This window comes from Tetranychus urticae, chromosome 3, assembly GCF_039701765.1.
Source record: "Tetranychus urticae isolate SD_2017Ah chromosome 3, NJAU_TeUrti_SD_1.0, whole genome shotgun sequence".
In the NCBI taxonomy this organism is placed as follows: domain Eukaryota; kingdom Metazoa; phylum Arthropoda; class Arachnida; order Trombidiformes; family Tetranychidae; genus Tetranychus; species Tetranychus urticae.
Window position 1 is genome coordinate 5,219,125 of NC_142960.1, and position 12,417 is coordinate 5,231,541.

The following is a 12,417-nucleotide window of genomic DNA, read 5'->3' on the forward strand; positions in this document are numbered from 1 at the left end:
TGGGTTGGTTTTACTTGATCCGAAACGATAGTAGTTGTATCAGATAGAGTATCTCCTTCTCAAAGCTTGTTTTGAAAAAATGAATTGGTAATGTTTCAATTCTTGGGTTATTCGATGTGTTGTTTATTTTGGTAATTTATAGATAATTCATTTGTGTTCTTTTTTATTAATCAACTGTAATTATTGTTCAAAGCTTCAATCATGTATGGACCTGTTACTTGTGTTGATGAACACAAATGGGATCCGAGTATTAATAACCCATTGTTTAATGAAATGGTTGATCTATTGAAATGTCATCATGAGATGTTATCTAAAATTTGGGCTCTAGCTGATATGGACTGTTATAGTTCTACAGATTCAGATGAATTTGCGCTAGCAATGCATGTGATTCAATCTAAAATTGGTGGATATGAAGCTCCTAATCATCTTACACCACCTTGTAAAAAAAAGATCGCACTTTACACTTCAATGCCTTTCATTTCATTCACTCCTCGGCCACTTCAAGGAGAGGTTAATCGTGAGGATCATAACCTACAAGTGACACGGAATCCTTTGGTGCTGTTTGCTGAGATAAAAAATGATTTGAGTAAAAATTTACTTGAAATCGGTGGGATTGGTGCTTTAATCTTCTTTTTTGCCAAAATTGTTGAAGTTACTTCTAATGACGAAACTCAAGCTCGTGCTCTTAATATATTGTTACAAGTCTGCAAGACTCACTACGAATTTATGTTATCTTTTGCATACGAGTTTAATGGATTTCGTTTGATTAATTCTGTCTTGGAAACGCCTAATTGCAATGTTTCATGTAAAGTTTATCAGCCATATCTTAATTGTTGCTTGAGCAGCTTAGATACCAAGCAAGCCATAATTATCAACTCAATAGCATTTTCCCATCTTATCTCGTCTTGGAGAGCCTGGCACCGAAAACCTGAGACTATAAATTGTTTTACTAATATGTTATTAGATCTGATATCTCCAGTTAATTCAAGGAGAGAATTTAATATTCTCCAAATGAGACGTGCTCATATTGTTGATATTATTTTAACCATGCTCAAAGACACTTTGGTTCAAATGGATGACAGCAATCTCGAATTACCGTATGAAGTTGCCCGTATTCTGCCTGAACTGACAAAGGCACTGATAACAACATTAACCTTAGAACTGTCCATTTTGAACGATGTTTTTGACACATTATTACTACTCCATCGAGCATCTAACACTTACATTTGTCATTCAAAGTCTAGTTTTTATTATTTATTGCCTACTAATTTGAAGTCTAGTCAAATTAGAAGATCACTTGGTGATAGGAGACCAGGAATGGTGAACAAGTTGAATAGTGATTGGGAAAGTTCAAATTTTGATGGCAACAGTACTAATAATGAACCAAAATTTGATCAGGAGACCATCTATTATATGGTTATGGCTGATTTTATAAACATGATTGCTAAAATTATCGAAGAAGCTTCCGAATCAATGTTGTATAAAATGATTGGACCCATTGTTCGCCCGGGAGTTTTAGTCATTCTAGGACACAGTGAATCAGATAAAGTACGTGAAGCTGTTTTGAATTGCTTAATTTGCTGCCTCAAACGGGGTAAAGGGCTTGAAGCAATCAACACATTTATTACCCATCATGGATTACACTTGATTGCCAATCAACTCCACCAACATTCCGCTACATTTAACCTTATTAATCAAGCTTTTGCTTTCATCATGAATACTCAGCCTGATGAAAGGTTTTCTTTCGAAGAAAATTTTCCATCCCTCGAAATATACAAGATGTCCAATGACCATTGGAATTCTTTTGTTTTACTGTTTGCACTTCTTCCAAATTCAGTGAACGACGTCAATCTCTGCCATACAGCATTAATTGCTTTACGTAAATTTATTGAAAACCTTCCACTGTCCAGTCCGATAATGAAACATTTATATGAAATTGGTTTCATTGAGTGTTTAATAAAAGTTTTAGTGAATGCTGATAATTATCAACTTGGTCGTGATGATTCTATCGATGGTTATGAAGATGATGTCATAATTAACGATGTTTTGAAAGTAATCTATTCTATTGGAAGAAATCTATTTGAATCAAGTAGATCTCAACATTGGAATCTCTTTCTTCAAACAATCAACCAGCTCTCACAACTAGAAAAGAAGACTACTCAGGGACTCAGAAACTGGTTCAGAGAATCGCTTGTGCATTTATTTGAAGCTGCCCATGATGCTGTTGGTAATCATCTTACCGATTTGATACGAAATTGGGATGATCGATCAAAATTAATGAAAGGTAATATCACGTTAAATGTTTTCTTTTTGTTTTAATTTCTTAATTTTCTTTATTTTGAAAAAAACAAAAGAAGAAAGCGTCTTACCTTGTCTTTAACTCCCAACATCTTCCCTTCCTCTTCTCTCTTCTCTCTTCTCTCTCCTCCCTCTTTCCCTCATGACAATCAAATTATCAACTCAGCCATAAACAAATCAGAGAAATTCTTCAACCTATTCTCTCCATCAGATGAGACTTACATGGCTTCTCACAATTCAGGATTAGTGGTGGATTCAACGTCAATGTCAACTTATAGTTCGTTTCGAGAGAGACCAAATTACATGAATGAATCTGAAGCTTCAAATGCAATTAAAGGACATGTTTCCAACTCTGAACTAACTGATAGATTTAAAAAATTGATCTTCAAATCTGTTGATTTCCTTATTTTAAGAGGTACGTTAAACAATATAATTTCAAGTGTAATCATTTCTTTTATTGTAATCTAAAATTATTATTTTATTTCTTTTCCTTCCTAGAAGATGATCTTTCCATCAGTGAAAAGGAAAAATTTTTCGCTCGTTCTTTATTACATCGAATTTTTCAAGTTCTTGATCTTAATAAGAAAAGGTCTGAAAGCAAACGTCGTAAATCTATTCTAAATAATTTCATTGGAACCTCCAAAGAGGCTATCAAAAATGAATTGTGTCGATTGATTCATTTCTTGATGTCTCCACTTCAACCAACACCAGAAAGATTATATTATGTTTCCTTTTTAAAATCAAATGCTGAAAATTTAACCCTCCTTCTGAGATCCAACAATCGTTTTGCAAATTTATTCGAATCATTTCTCAAAGATCTGCTTCAAGCTTGTGCTGATTCTGATGGTACCGAGTTAGTGCGAGATCTACTAAAAATTAATCCAATTGGAAATAATCCGAACAAAAGAATGGTAACTAACGAGATTTCAAAGCGATTAATTTCTGAATGGTTTGTTGAATGGAACAAAGAAAAATTTCAATCAGCCAACAACCAACAAGAAGATGCTTCTTTTGAACGATTACAATCTTTATCTCATAAAGTGGTTGAAAACGCCATGTGCATAACAAGAGATGCTGTTGAAGCCCAAAATCAGGAGAGGAAAGTTTTCATTAACCATTTAAAGCATCTATCCTCTGAAAGATATTCAATTCATAAAGATTGGAAGTCACTTATTGAAATGTTTACTCACGAAAAGGCTGTTTGGTACAATGAAGATTCCTATTTACATTCCTGGGAACTTGATCCTACCGAGGGTCCGATGAGAGTTCGTCGTCGATTACGTCGTTGTCATCTTGATATTCCAAGTAAATTTTTCGCTGAACCAGTTTCTCGTCATCGAACTAAATACTTGGACAAAAATTTAGCTTATTTGTTTCAAAGAAATCTCCATGAATCTGATTTTACTGCCTTAATTGATCGTCTTTACACAAACGAGAGAATCCTTTATACTACAAGTTGTACAATAATTGCTCCGGGTGTTGAATATCCTGGTGAAATTTTAATTGGTTCAAGTTGCATTCATTTTGTTGGCGAACAAAAGACACCCTACTCCGAGTCAACTGTATTTACCGAAGTTTGGTTGTTTGATGATATAAAAGAGATCCATCCATGTCGTTATCAGCTACAAAATAATGCTTTTGAAATGTTTCTTACCAATGGATCATCTTATTTGATTTCATTTGAAAACAAATGTGACTGTGATGAGTTTCTAAAGTATCTTTATATGAAAACATTGGCCAACTTGACTGAATTGAAAAGCCTTTCCTCAATTACTCAACTGTGGCGTGAAGGCCTCATGACAAATTTTGAATATTTAACATATCTAAACAAAATTTCAGGCCGTTCTTTCAATGATCTCATGCAATATCCCGTTTTCCCGTTTATTTTAGCTGATTATGATAGTACTGTTCTTAACCTTAAATCACCAGCATCATTCCGTAATCTTTCTAGGCCCATGGCTGTACAACATAAAAGTAACGAAGAATATTATATTAACCAATACAATTATTTAAAAGAGGAATATGAGAAGTCATCATATTTTGAAGATTCCCTTTTCCCAACAACCGGACCTTATCACTTTGGTTCTCATTACAGTAATTCTGGAACCGTATTACACTTTCTTGTCCGTCTTCCACCCTTTACTCAAATGTTTCTCACCTATCAAGACAATTCATTTGACATTCCTGATCGAACCTTCCATTCAATGGAAACTGCTTGGAGATTAGCAAGTGGTGAATCAAAAACTGATTTTAAAGAATTGATTCCAGAATTTTTTACTCTTCCCGAATTTCTCTTGAATCAAGAAAAGTTCAACTTTGGCATTCGGCAAAATGGTGAAGTTGTTGATGACGTTAAATTGCCAACTTGGTGCAGAGGTGATGCCAGGCTTTTTATTCTCATCCATAGACAAGCCCTTGAATCTGATTATATTACTCAAAATTTGCACGACTGGATTGATTTAGTTTTTGGTTACAAACAAACAGGTCGAGCTGCCGTTGAAGCCATCAACTGTTTCCATCCAGCCACTTATTATGGGGTCGATGTGTCCAAAATTGAAGACCCAGTTAAAAGTAAAGCTTTACATACAATGATTAGAACTTTTGGTCAAATGCCTAAACAATTATTCAATACTCCTCATCCTTCAATCAATACTGAGCGTAGATTGAGGGATTCAAAATCACCTTCCATTGTTTCAGTAATGGAAGAAGTAACTGGTATTAAATGGGGAAATTATATCGGTTCGCCTGCTCAAGTTGAACCATTGATTGTTCACAGAGAAAAAAGTACTCGCAAAATTGCTTCCTTTTGCCCTTTAATTACAAATATTGTGTTTTCCTTGGAAGCCTACACTTGTCTTCTTTTAACATATAATAGACCTAAACCAAGTTCCAGCTCAAATAATCCATCAGGAGCTACATACATTACTTCCCTGGCTCTTGTCTCTTGGAACTATCCAGATAATGTTATTAGAATTAAATATTCACGAAATGGTCCATCTACTCCTCTCATCTCCGGCAATCTAAATTATGACAAGGTAATTTTCACTAAATCTTTCAAACTTAGTCTTGATTCTATTTTTAATTATTTGATAATTTTTATTTATTAGGTTACTGTATGTGCCACAACACCTGGAAAAAATATGCTCATGATCGGACATCAATCAGGTTTAATTACAGTTTATAATTTCACTAGTCCAATAAAGGTAATTCTTTTATTTACTTGCTCTAACTACTTTTATCTGTTTAAAAATATCGTGAAAAAAGTAATTGAAAATTAAAAATTTTTCTCTTCCAGAATAATGTTGAGTTAACCGGTTGTAAAAGTTGGTTACATGGACACCGTGGACCAGTTAATTGTATTGTGATCAATCAAGAGTTTAATGTGATCGTTTCTGGTGGAGTTGATGGAGCTTGTATTATTTGGGATCTTAATAAGCTATTTTATATTCGTACCATTGCCAGTCATTCAAACGAAGTGCTTTCGATTGCTATAAGTCAAACTCTTGGAGATATTGCCAGTTTAAGCCACCAACAAGGAGTGAGCCTATTAAAAGTAAACACAATTAATGGATCAGTTGTTGGTGAAATAAAAACCACTGAAAAAATCACCTCCATGTGCTATTCATCTGCCCCTGAAGGTGTTTCCGTTAATGTATTGGCTGTTGGTTTTGCTGATGGAACAATCAAAATGTACAATTCATGGGATTTGGCGCTAGTCCGTCAACTGGTTGCTCCTAAATTCAACATGCCAATTAAATGCATGACTTACACACATGATAATCAACATTTTCATATTGCTGGTGAAAATGGAACCATCCTTGTGTGGGGAAAAAGTATTACCAAGAAAAACAATTTTGTCAACGTTTTCTTTCACTCCGACTCATCATCCAGTTAATCTCAATCAACATATATTATAGTATTTCGTTTATCGCTTTTCATTTTATCAACTGATCTGCCATATTGCTCATTTCATTGTTTTTGCTCGCCTTATGAGACACACAACCACAGAATAAGACAGCAAAAAGCAAATTGTTACCTACTCAAAGTTTCTTCGTCAACCTTATCAAATCATTATCATCAAATCAATAAAGTCACATGAAAGTATTAAAATGACAAGTTATTATCCATCATAATGTAAACCATTTCACCTACAAAAGCATCTAATTAACCAATCGAATATCTACATTTGATTAATGGAATACATTAATTTTTAATGAACCCAAATGTCTACAGTCCAAGGAAAAAGTGTCAAGCAAAGAAATAAGAAGATTTATTATTCATCATTGAATTATATTCATCAAGAATCATAAAACTCAAAATATCATTGATTGTATTGCAATTTTATTATACTCATAATGTTTAGTTGAAAGCATGACGCTTAATTGTTCACTGTTATTTTTTTTTAAAATGAAACAATCAAATTTTCTAGTCTATTGTAAACTCTCTTGAAATAAACCATATTTCTTGGTCAACCCTTCATCCCTTAAAAACAAATAACTTCAAGAATCAAAAGTCACAATAAACAAAGTCAACAAATTATTACAATGTTTATTTTTTAATTTTACATCATTCTTTATCGATTGAAAATTCTTGATGAAAATAAATGTCTACCAGGTAAATCTAATCAGTATGAGACTTAAATTCAATGTATCTGGTTTCAAAATTTTAGTGCTTTATGAAGCAATGCAAGTCAAAGAGTAAGAAGAGAGTTAACTTCAATGGAAAAATAGGCATCACAAAAAAGTTGAAAAAGTCACCACAAGATGCCTCTGATGCAAAGATTAAGATATAAATTAATGTAAAATGCACATTTTAGTTCAGGCACATCACCACTGCATGGCTCTGTTCGCTGTATTTTACATTGCAAAACACTGGATTTCTTCCTTCAGCGCCATCTAGGGGTGACTTTTGCAACAATTTATTGAAAAAAGTGGTTTTTCATTAAGTGGTCTCTCTTGTTATACTCTTTGATGCAAGTTATTTGGCGGTAAAATTATAATTAGCTTTTATTGTTTTCAATTCAACTTCATTTCTACCTGTAACAAAATCAACGTTTAACGATTAACTTCAGTCTTTATCTGTTTTGAGATACAAATTAAAATTGTTAAGAGTTATTTGATCCTCTGGTTATATCATTATATGCAAGAAATACAGGAACAGTTACTTATTTGAAAAAATTTACGTTTTAAGTGGCGTTGTTATTCAACGGTCCCTTTTACTTACCTGGTTTCTTCAAAATTTCAGGTAACAAATAATTCCATCTTTTTCTCTTGATAAACACAAAATCTCGCTGGGTGTGTCATTCACCTGACTGACTTATTAACTCAAATTGACTATTTTTTAATGTGATCTACTTTATAAACCATTTATTGACAGTGCCTTGGTATATTGTATCAAGATTACCTAACGTGTCTTACCTGGATGTATTTTTGTGGTTACCTGACTTCTCTAGGCTGTTTATCTCTACCAATGGTTTACCTGTTGGTCCATACAGAGACGTTTACTTATGATCAATAGGACACTTTCAACTTCACTTACATATCATTCCACATTTGACCTGAAAATTCATTTTAGCATTTGACAATTAAGGTTGTAAACAACCTGTTGATGAAAATTTGACAATGGCTTCAACCCTGAGTGGAGCTAGCACAGAAAAACAAAGTTCTCGTTCAAAATTTTACATATCACGAAAATATGAAGTAACCAGTGCACTCTGTCTAATTTCATGGATTTCTTTGATTGTTTCGTTTTCTGCCCCTTATTGGCTATCATCATACACCAAAACCTACACATCTTTCATCCGCCTTGGACTTTGGGATGTTTGTTTTAATAATTATCGCCATCCTCCATATCAATATGACGAAAAGTTTGACGGTTGCAATTGGATTTATAGTGCTAAATATCAAAATATTCGGGAATGGCTTCAACCAGGTAAGGCTTTCTTTTAATTCAAAAAAGAACCAGTAACATTGACTTTCTTTTTTTACTTCCAGGTTGGTTTATTGTGGTCCAAGCTATGTTAACTATAGCTTTGATTTTTACTACTCTTGCTTTGATGTTAATCAGTGCCAGTCTAATGTACTATTTAGTACGTTATCATATTGTGGTGACAGCAGTTGCTGCCGGACTTACAGCAGTATCAGGTTGGTCTCTCAAAATCAGTGTTTATTAATTTACAGTAACTTATTTAATGTTTTCACTTTTTTTCTAGCTGTGTGCATTTTAGTTGGAGTTTCAGTATTTGCTTCGTACGCATTTGAAAGATCGTGGCTGCAATATCCAAATTTTAATCATTTAGATTGGGGATATTTTCTAGCGGTAACAACAATGGTGTTCTTGTTTATTGCTAGTGGTTTATTAATTAAAGAATCTTGGAGAGAATATCAAAGAAAAAGGAAAATGGTGAATCTGGTCTACAGTATGCGACCAAGAAATGGTGGTTCCATTGAAGCCCGTCCAATGATGCCGATAGAAGAGTTATCGGTTGATCGTCCAAGTGCTTATCAACCTCACTTTACTCAAGTTTAACTATCTAATTAGAGATTACATTGCCTTTGTAAATAGCCAAAAACACAAGTTGCTAAAATCCTGTTAGACCAAAGAGTCAAAGTATTCAAATTATGTATTACACGAGATCTGATTAATTTTAAGTATTGGAAGCATTCATCGGTGCATTTATCAGCTAAACCAACGGACATTGATATACTATTTCGTTACACGGGTCTGCTTCACACAAATTGATAAAAATTATTAGAATCTAAGCATTTTTTTCATGCATCATTCTCACTGGCAGCACACAAATAGCCAAAATATTATTAATTTTGATCTGTCATTTCTTTTTGTATTTTCAAACTTTTTTCATTGTCAGCTGAAAAGACATTAAACTAGCGTCCTAAATGATTAATCGATTATTACTTATCAACGGAAACGCGAATATTGTCAATGGTTTAACAAGAAAAAGTATATTATCGTTTGAAATATAATAAAGTTAAAGGGATAAAGGGTTTCAAAACAAAATAATAATGAAAATATGATTATAATAATAGCATGATAAAGTATAGTTTATGGGGAACAAATGAAATAAAAATAAAATTAAGTAGCTTGACGAAAAAAATGGTAAAATAATATAGATAGTTAATTGAAAAAATCATCTGTCTTGTAAGCAGTCACAACTGCGAGAAGATCGGCAGTTTCAATGTGCTTAGCACTTCCAGTCGATTTATCATCATCTTTAACTTTATCTTTAACAATGATTACTCTTTCATTTTTTCGTAAAGCTGAATTTAACCGTAAATTGTTATCAAAAATAGTTCCACCTCCAGTTGAAACAATATCCTTAAGCTCTTCAAGATTAGGTAAATCGGCAGCTTTGAATTTTCCATCAAAATAGAAATTGATTCCGGTGAGCAACTTCTTTTTAGAGGTTCTTGAAATTTTCGGTGCACCCAAGGTATTTTCTGGTTGTTTGGTGGTTCCCCGCAATTCATACGGTTCTTCTGGTAGCAATTCACCAGCTTTTAAACTTTCAGTGATCCAATCAAAACTCACAATCCACTTGTGACTGAGCAATGCTTTCATGTACTTTAATGATCGGACAGCTCGTTTATTTGAATCAGATTTAGTCACCAAATGAGTCACATTGGAGGGAAAATCTGCTGTTATGCGAACTCCAAGCGATTTTTGTAATTTTTCTAAAGTTTTCTTCTGGTCAGCTGTCAATAAGGTTGAGGCGATTAAAATTCTGCTATTGGATTTTGAATTTTTTGATGCATTAGATCTGCTTGACGTGGATCGTGCTGGTGACGGTGAATCACTTTCATCAGAAGTTTCCTTAGCTTTGCGTTGTCTCTTTACAGGGCTGGTATCAGTCGAATCTAATCGAGCTGCTCTTTTGCTTGTGGCTTTTGGTTTAACAAAAACATCTTCATCATCAACCGAAGCTTCAGGTTCCTTTGCTTTTTGTTTAGCACGCCCTTTGGATGAAGCAGCTTTGCTGTTACTTGTAGACTTGGGCGTTTCTGTTTCAGAGACAGCTTCTTTTGATTTGGTTTCAGTACGAGACTTGCTATTCATGAGTGGTAGTTCATCGTAAGTGATGGGTCTACGTGAATACATCATGTTACCTTTGTTGCTTCTTGGACTTTTTCTTGGAGAAACTGTGGATTCAAATTCTTTAGCTGGAGAAAAGGTTACAGATTTTCTCAGATCTTGTTTTTTATTTCTATTCTCTTCAATGATATCATCATTAGTTGTATCAATTTGATCTTCTGAAGATTTTTTATCATCCTCAGGTTTACCACTATTTTTCGGAGTTCGACCTGTTCGGCGAGGGCTTTCATCTTTATTTTTGGACGATAAATTCTTTGATGGTGAAGATCGAGTAGAGCGTTTATCATCACTTTCTGATTCTTTATTCTTGTCTTCCTTCTCCTTTTCTTCGACAACTTTTTTCTTAGCACGGCCTCGAATAGAAACTTTGTTATCTTTGGACTCAGGCACTTCTTCTTCAACGGTTTTACCTCTTTTCTTCGTAGAAGATTCTACTCTACTTGACTTTGAGTTGTCAGCCTGTGCATCTGACTCTGTTTCTTTTACTTTATCCTTAGCCAATACCTTCTTTCTACTTTTAGATTTAGCTTTATCATTATCTTCAGCATCGGCATCGGCATCGGCATCATCTTCATTTTTGTTTTTATTTTTCTCCTCTTCAGCCTTTTCCTTTTCTTCAAGTTCCTTGAGTCTAGCTTTTTCTTTGGCTTTTTCCAATGCTCTTTCTTTAGCCTTTTCTTTGGCGCGTTCCTTAGCACGCTCCTTTGCCAGTTCTTTCTCTTTCTCTTTGCGTTCCTTTTCCAGCTCTTTGGCCTTTTCCTTTTCAAGTTTTTCGGCTTCTTTCTTTTCTTTTTCGAGTTTTTTCTGCAATTCCTTTTCTTTTAGCTTTTCTTTTTCCTTTTCTTTTTCTCTGAGTTTCTCTTTCTCTTTCTCTTTTAGTCTCTCCTTCTCCTTTTCCTTTTCTTTTTCTCGTTCTTTTTCTCTCTCCTTCTCTTTCTCCTTTTCCTTCTCTTTCAGTCTCTCTTTTTCCTTTTCTGCTTCTCGTTCTTTAACTGGATCCTTGTCCTTTCTTTTGTTTTTGTCATCGTTACTCTGCTTTTCAGTTGAGTCAGAAGCAAGTCTTTGTTTCTTCATGGGGATAACTTTTTCTTGCACCTTTTCACGTCCTTTCCGCTTATTAACCGAACCAATAGCTTCAGTATCAGATGCATCATCCAATTTTTCCTCGTCGATGCTTAGATCTTGTGTGAAAACTGATGCTTCCGTCAATTGGGATAAATCTTGACTCGATTCAACTCCTTTGGCTGCATTATCGACTTTTTTGACAGGAGAAATAACAGCCTTCATCACGGGACGAGGAGAACTCATAATCTTTTTATCATTATTCGGAGCTTTATTGGGATTTTTATCAGCCGCAAAACTTATTTTCAAATATTGTGTATTTAACAATCTGATATCTTTAACCAAACTTTCATAATCCGAATCCCGCTTGATTTCCACAGTTGGTATTTTACATAAAGGACATTTTCTAGCTGCGATACCATTTTTACAATCACCACACAGAACATGGGCACATTTGGATAAATTATGAACACTATAGTTGAGTTTTTTACACTGATGACATCTCAATAGATCAACCATTTCAATAAACAATGGGTTAGTAATACTAGGATCCCATTTGAGTTTATTGGCAGAAGTAACAGGTCCATTCATGATTGAAGTTTTAAACAAAAAATTACAATTGATTAATAAACAAAGAACACTAAAATGAATTAATTATAAATTAGCAAAATAAACAACACATCAAAGAGTAAAGTAGGAAGAGACAGCAATTTGGAAGGTAAAGACAAAAGTGTTGCCTTATCCCACCGGAGGGCACAAATTGCAAGAAAATCAAGAAAAAGTCTTTTGCTTCAATCAAATTTGTTTATTTTGCGGCGGTTAATTTAACAATATTTTTATAATTTTACTTTATTAAAACACCTTCATTCAATTTTCCAATTAGCCCCCTCCAGTGGGATAAGGCAACACTTTTGTCTTTACCTTCCAAATTGCTGTCTCTTCTACCTT

At 34.0% G+C, this 12,417-nt stretch overlaps 3 protein-coding genes across 6 annotated transcripts; 2 read left to right on the forward strand and 1 right to left on the reverse strand.

Moving 5' to 3' along the window:
* Positions 1-16: 16 nt before the first annotated feature.
* LOC107371545 (lysosomal-trafficking regulator) lies at positions 17-6,837 on the forward strand. Of its 4 annotated transcripts, none has more exons than XM_015939667.3 (5): positions 17-2,284; positions 2,510-2,713; positions 2,797-5,333; positions 5,406-5,501; positions 5,594-6,837. In XM_015939667.3, the coding sequence occupies exons 1-5, from the start codon at positions 202-204 to the stop codon at positions 6,191-6,193; spliced, it is 5,520 nt and encodes a 1,839-aa protein (XP_015795153.3). In that variant the 5' UTR covers positions 17-201; the 3' UTR covers positions 6,194-6,837. The 4 variants fall into 4 exon arrangements, with proteins under 4 accessions (XP_015795153.3, XP_015795151.3, XP_015795152.3 ...); XM_015939665.3 differs by having other exon boundaries at positions 42-2,284; positions 2,465-2,713; XM_015939666.3 differs by having other exon boundaries at positions 54-2,284; positions 2,465-2,713; positions 2,800-5,333.
* A 480-nt stretch (positions 6,838-7,317) lies between these two features.
* On the forward strand, positions 7,318-9,198 carry LOC107371595 (Claudin superfamily protein pickel). The gene is made up of 4 exons (XM_025162639.2): positions 7,318-7,542; positions 7,675-8,229; positions 8,292-8,441; positions 8,510-9,198. Exons 2-4 carry the CDS (start codon positions 7,920-7,922, stop codon positions 8,824-8,826), a joined length of 777 nt encoding a protein of 258 aa, XP_025018407.1. The 5' UTR covers positions 7,318-7,542; positions 7,675-7,919; the 3' UTR covers positions 8,827-9,198.
* Positions 9,199-9,244: 46 nt separating this feature from the next.
* LOC107371593 (uncharacterized) lies at positions 9,245-12,148 on the reverse strand. The gene has a single exon (XM_015939723.3). The coding sequence runs from the start codon at positions 12,058-12,060 to the stop codon at positions 9,433-9,435; it is 2,628 nt and encodes an 875-aa protein (XP_015795209.2). The 5' UTR covers positions 12,061-12,148; the 3' UTR covers positions 9,245-9,432.
* Positions 12,149-12,417: the final 269 nt, after the last annotated feature.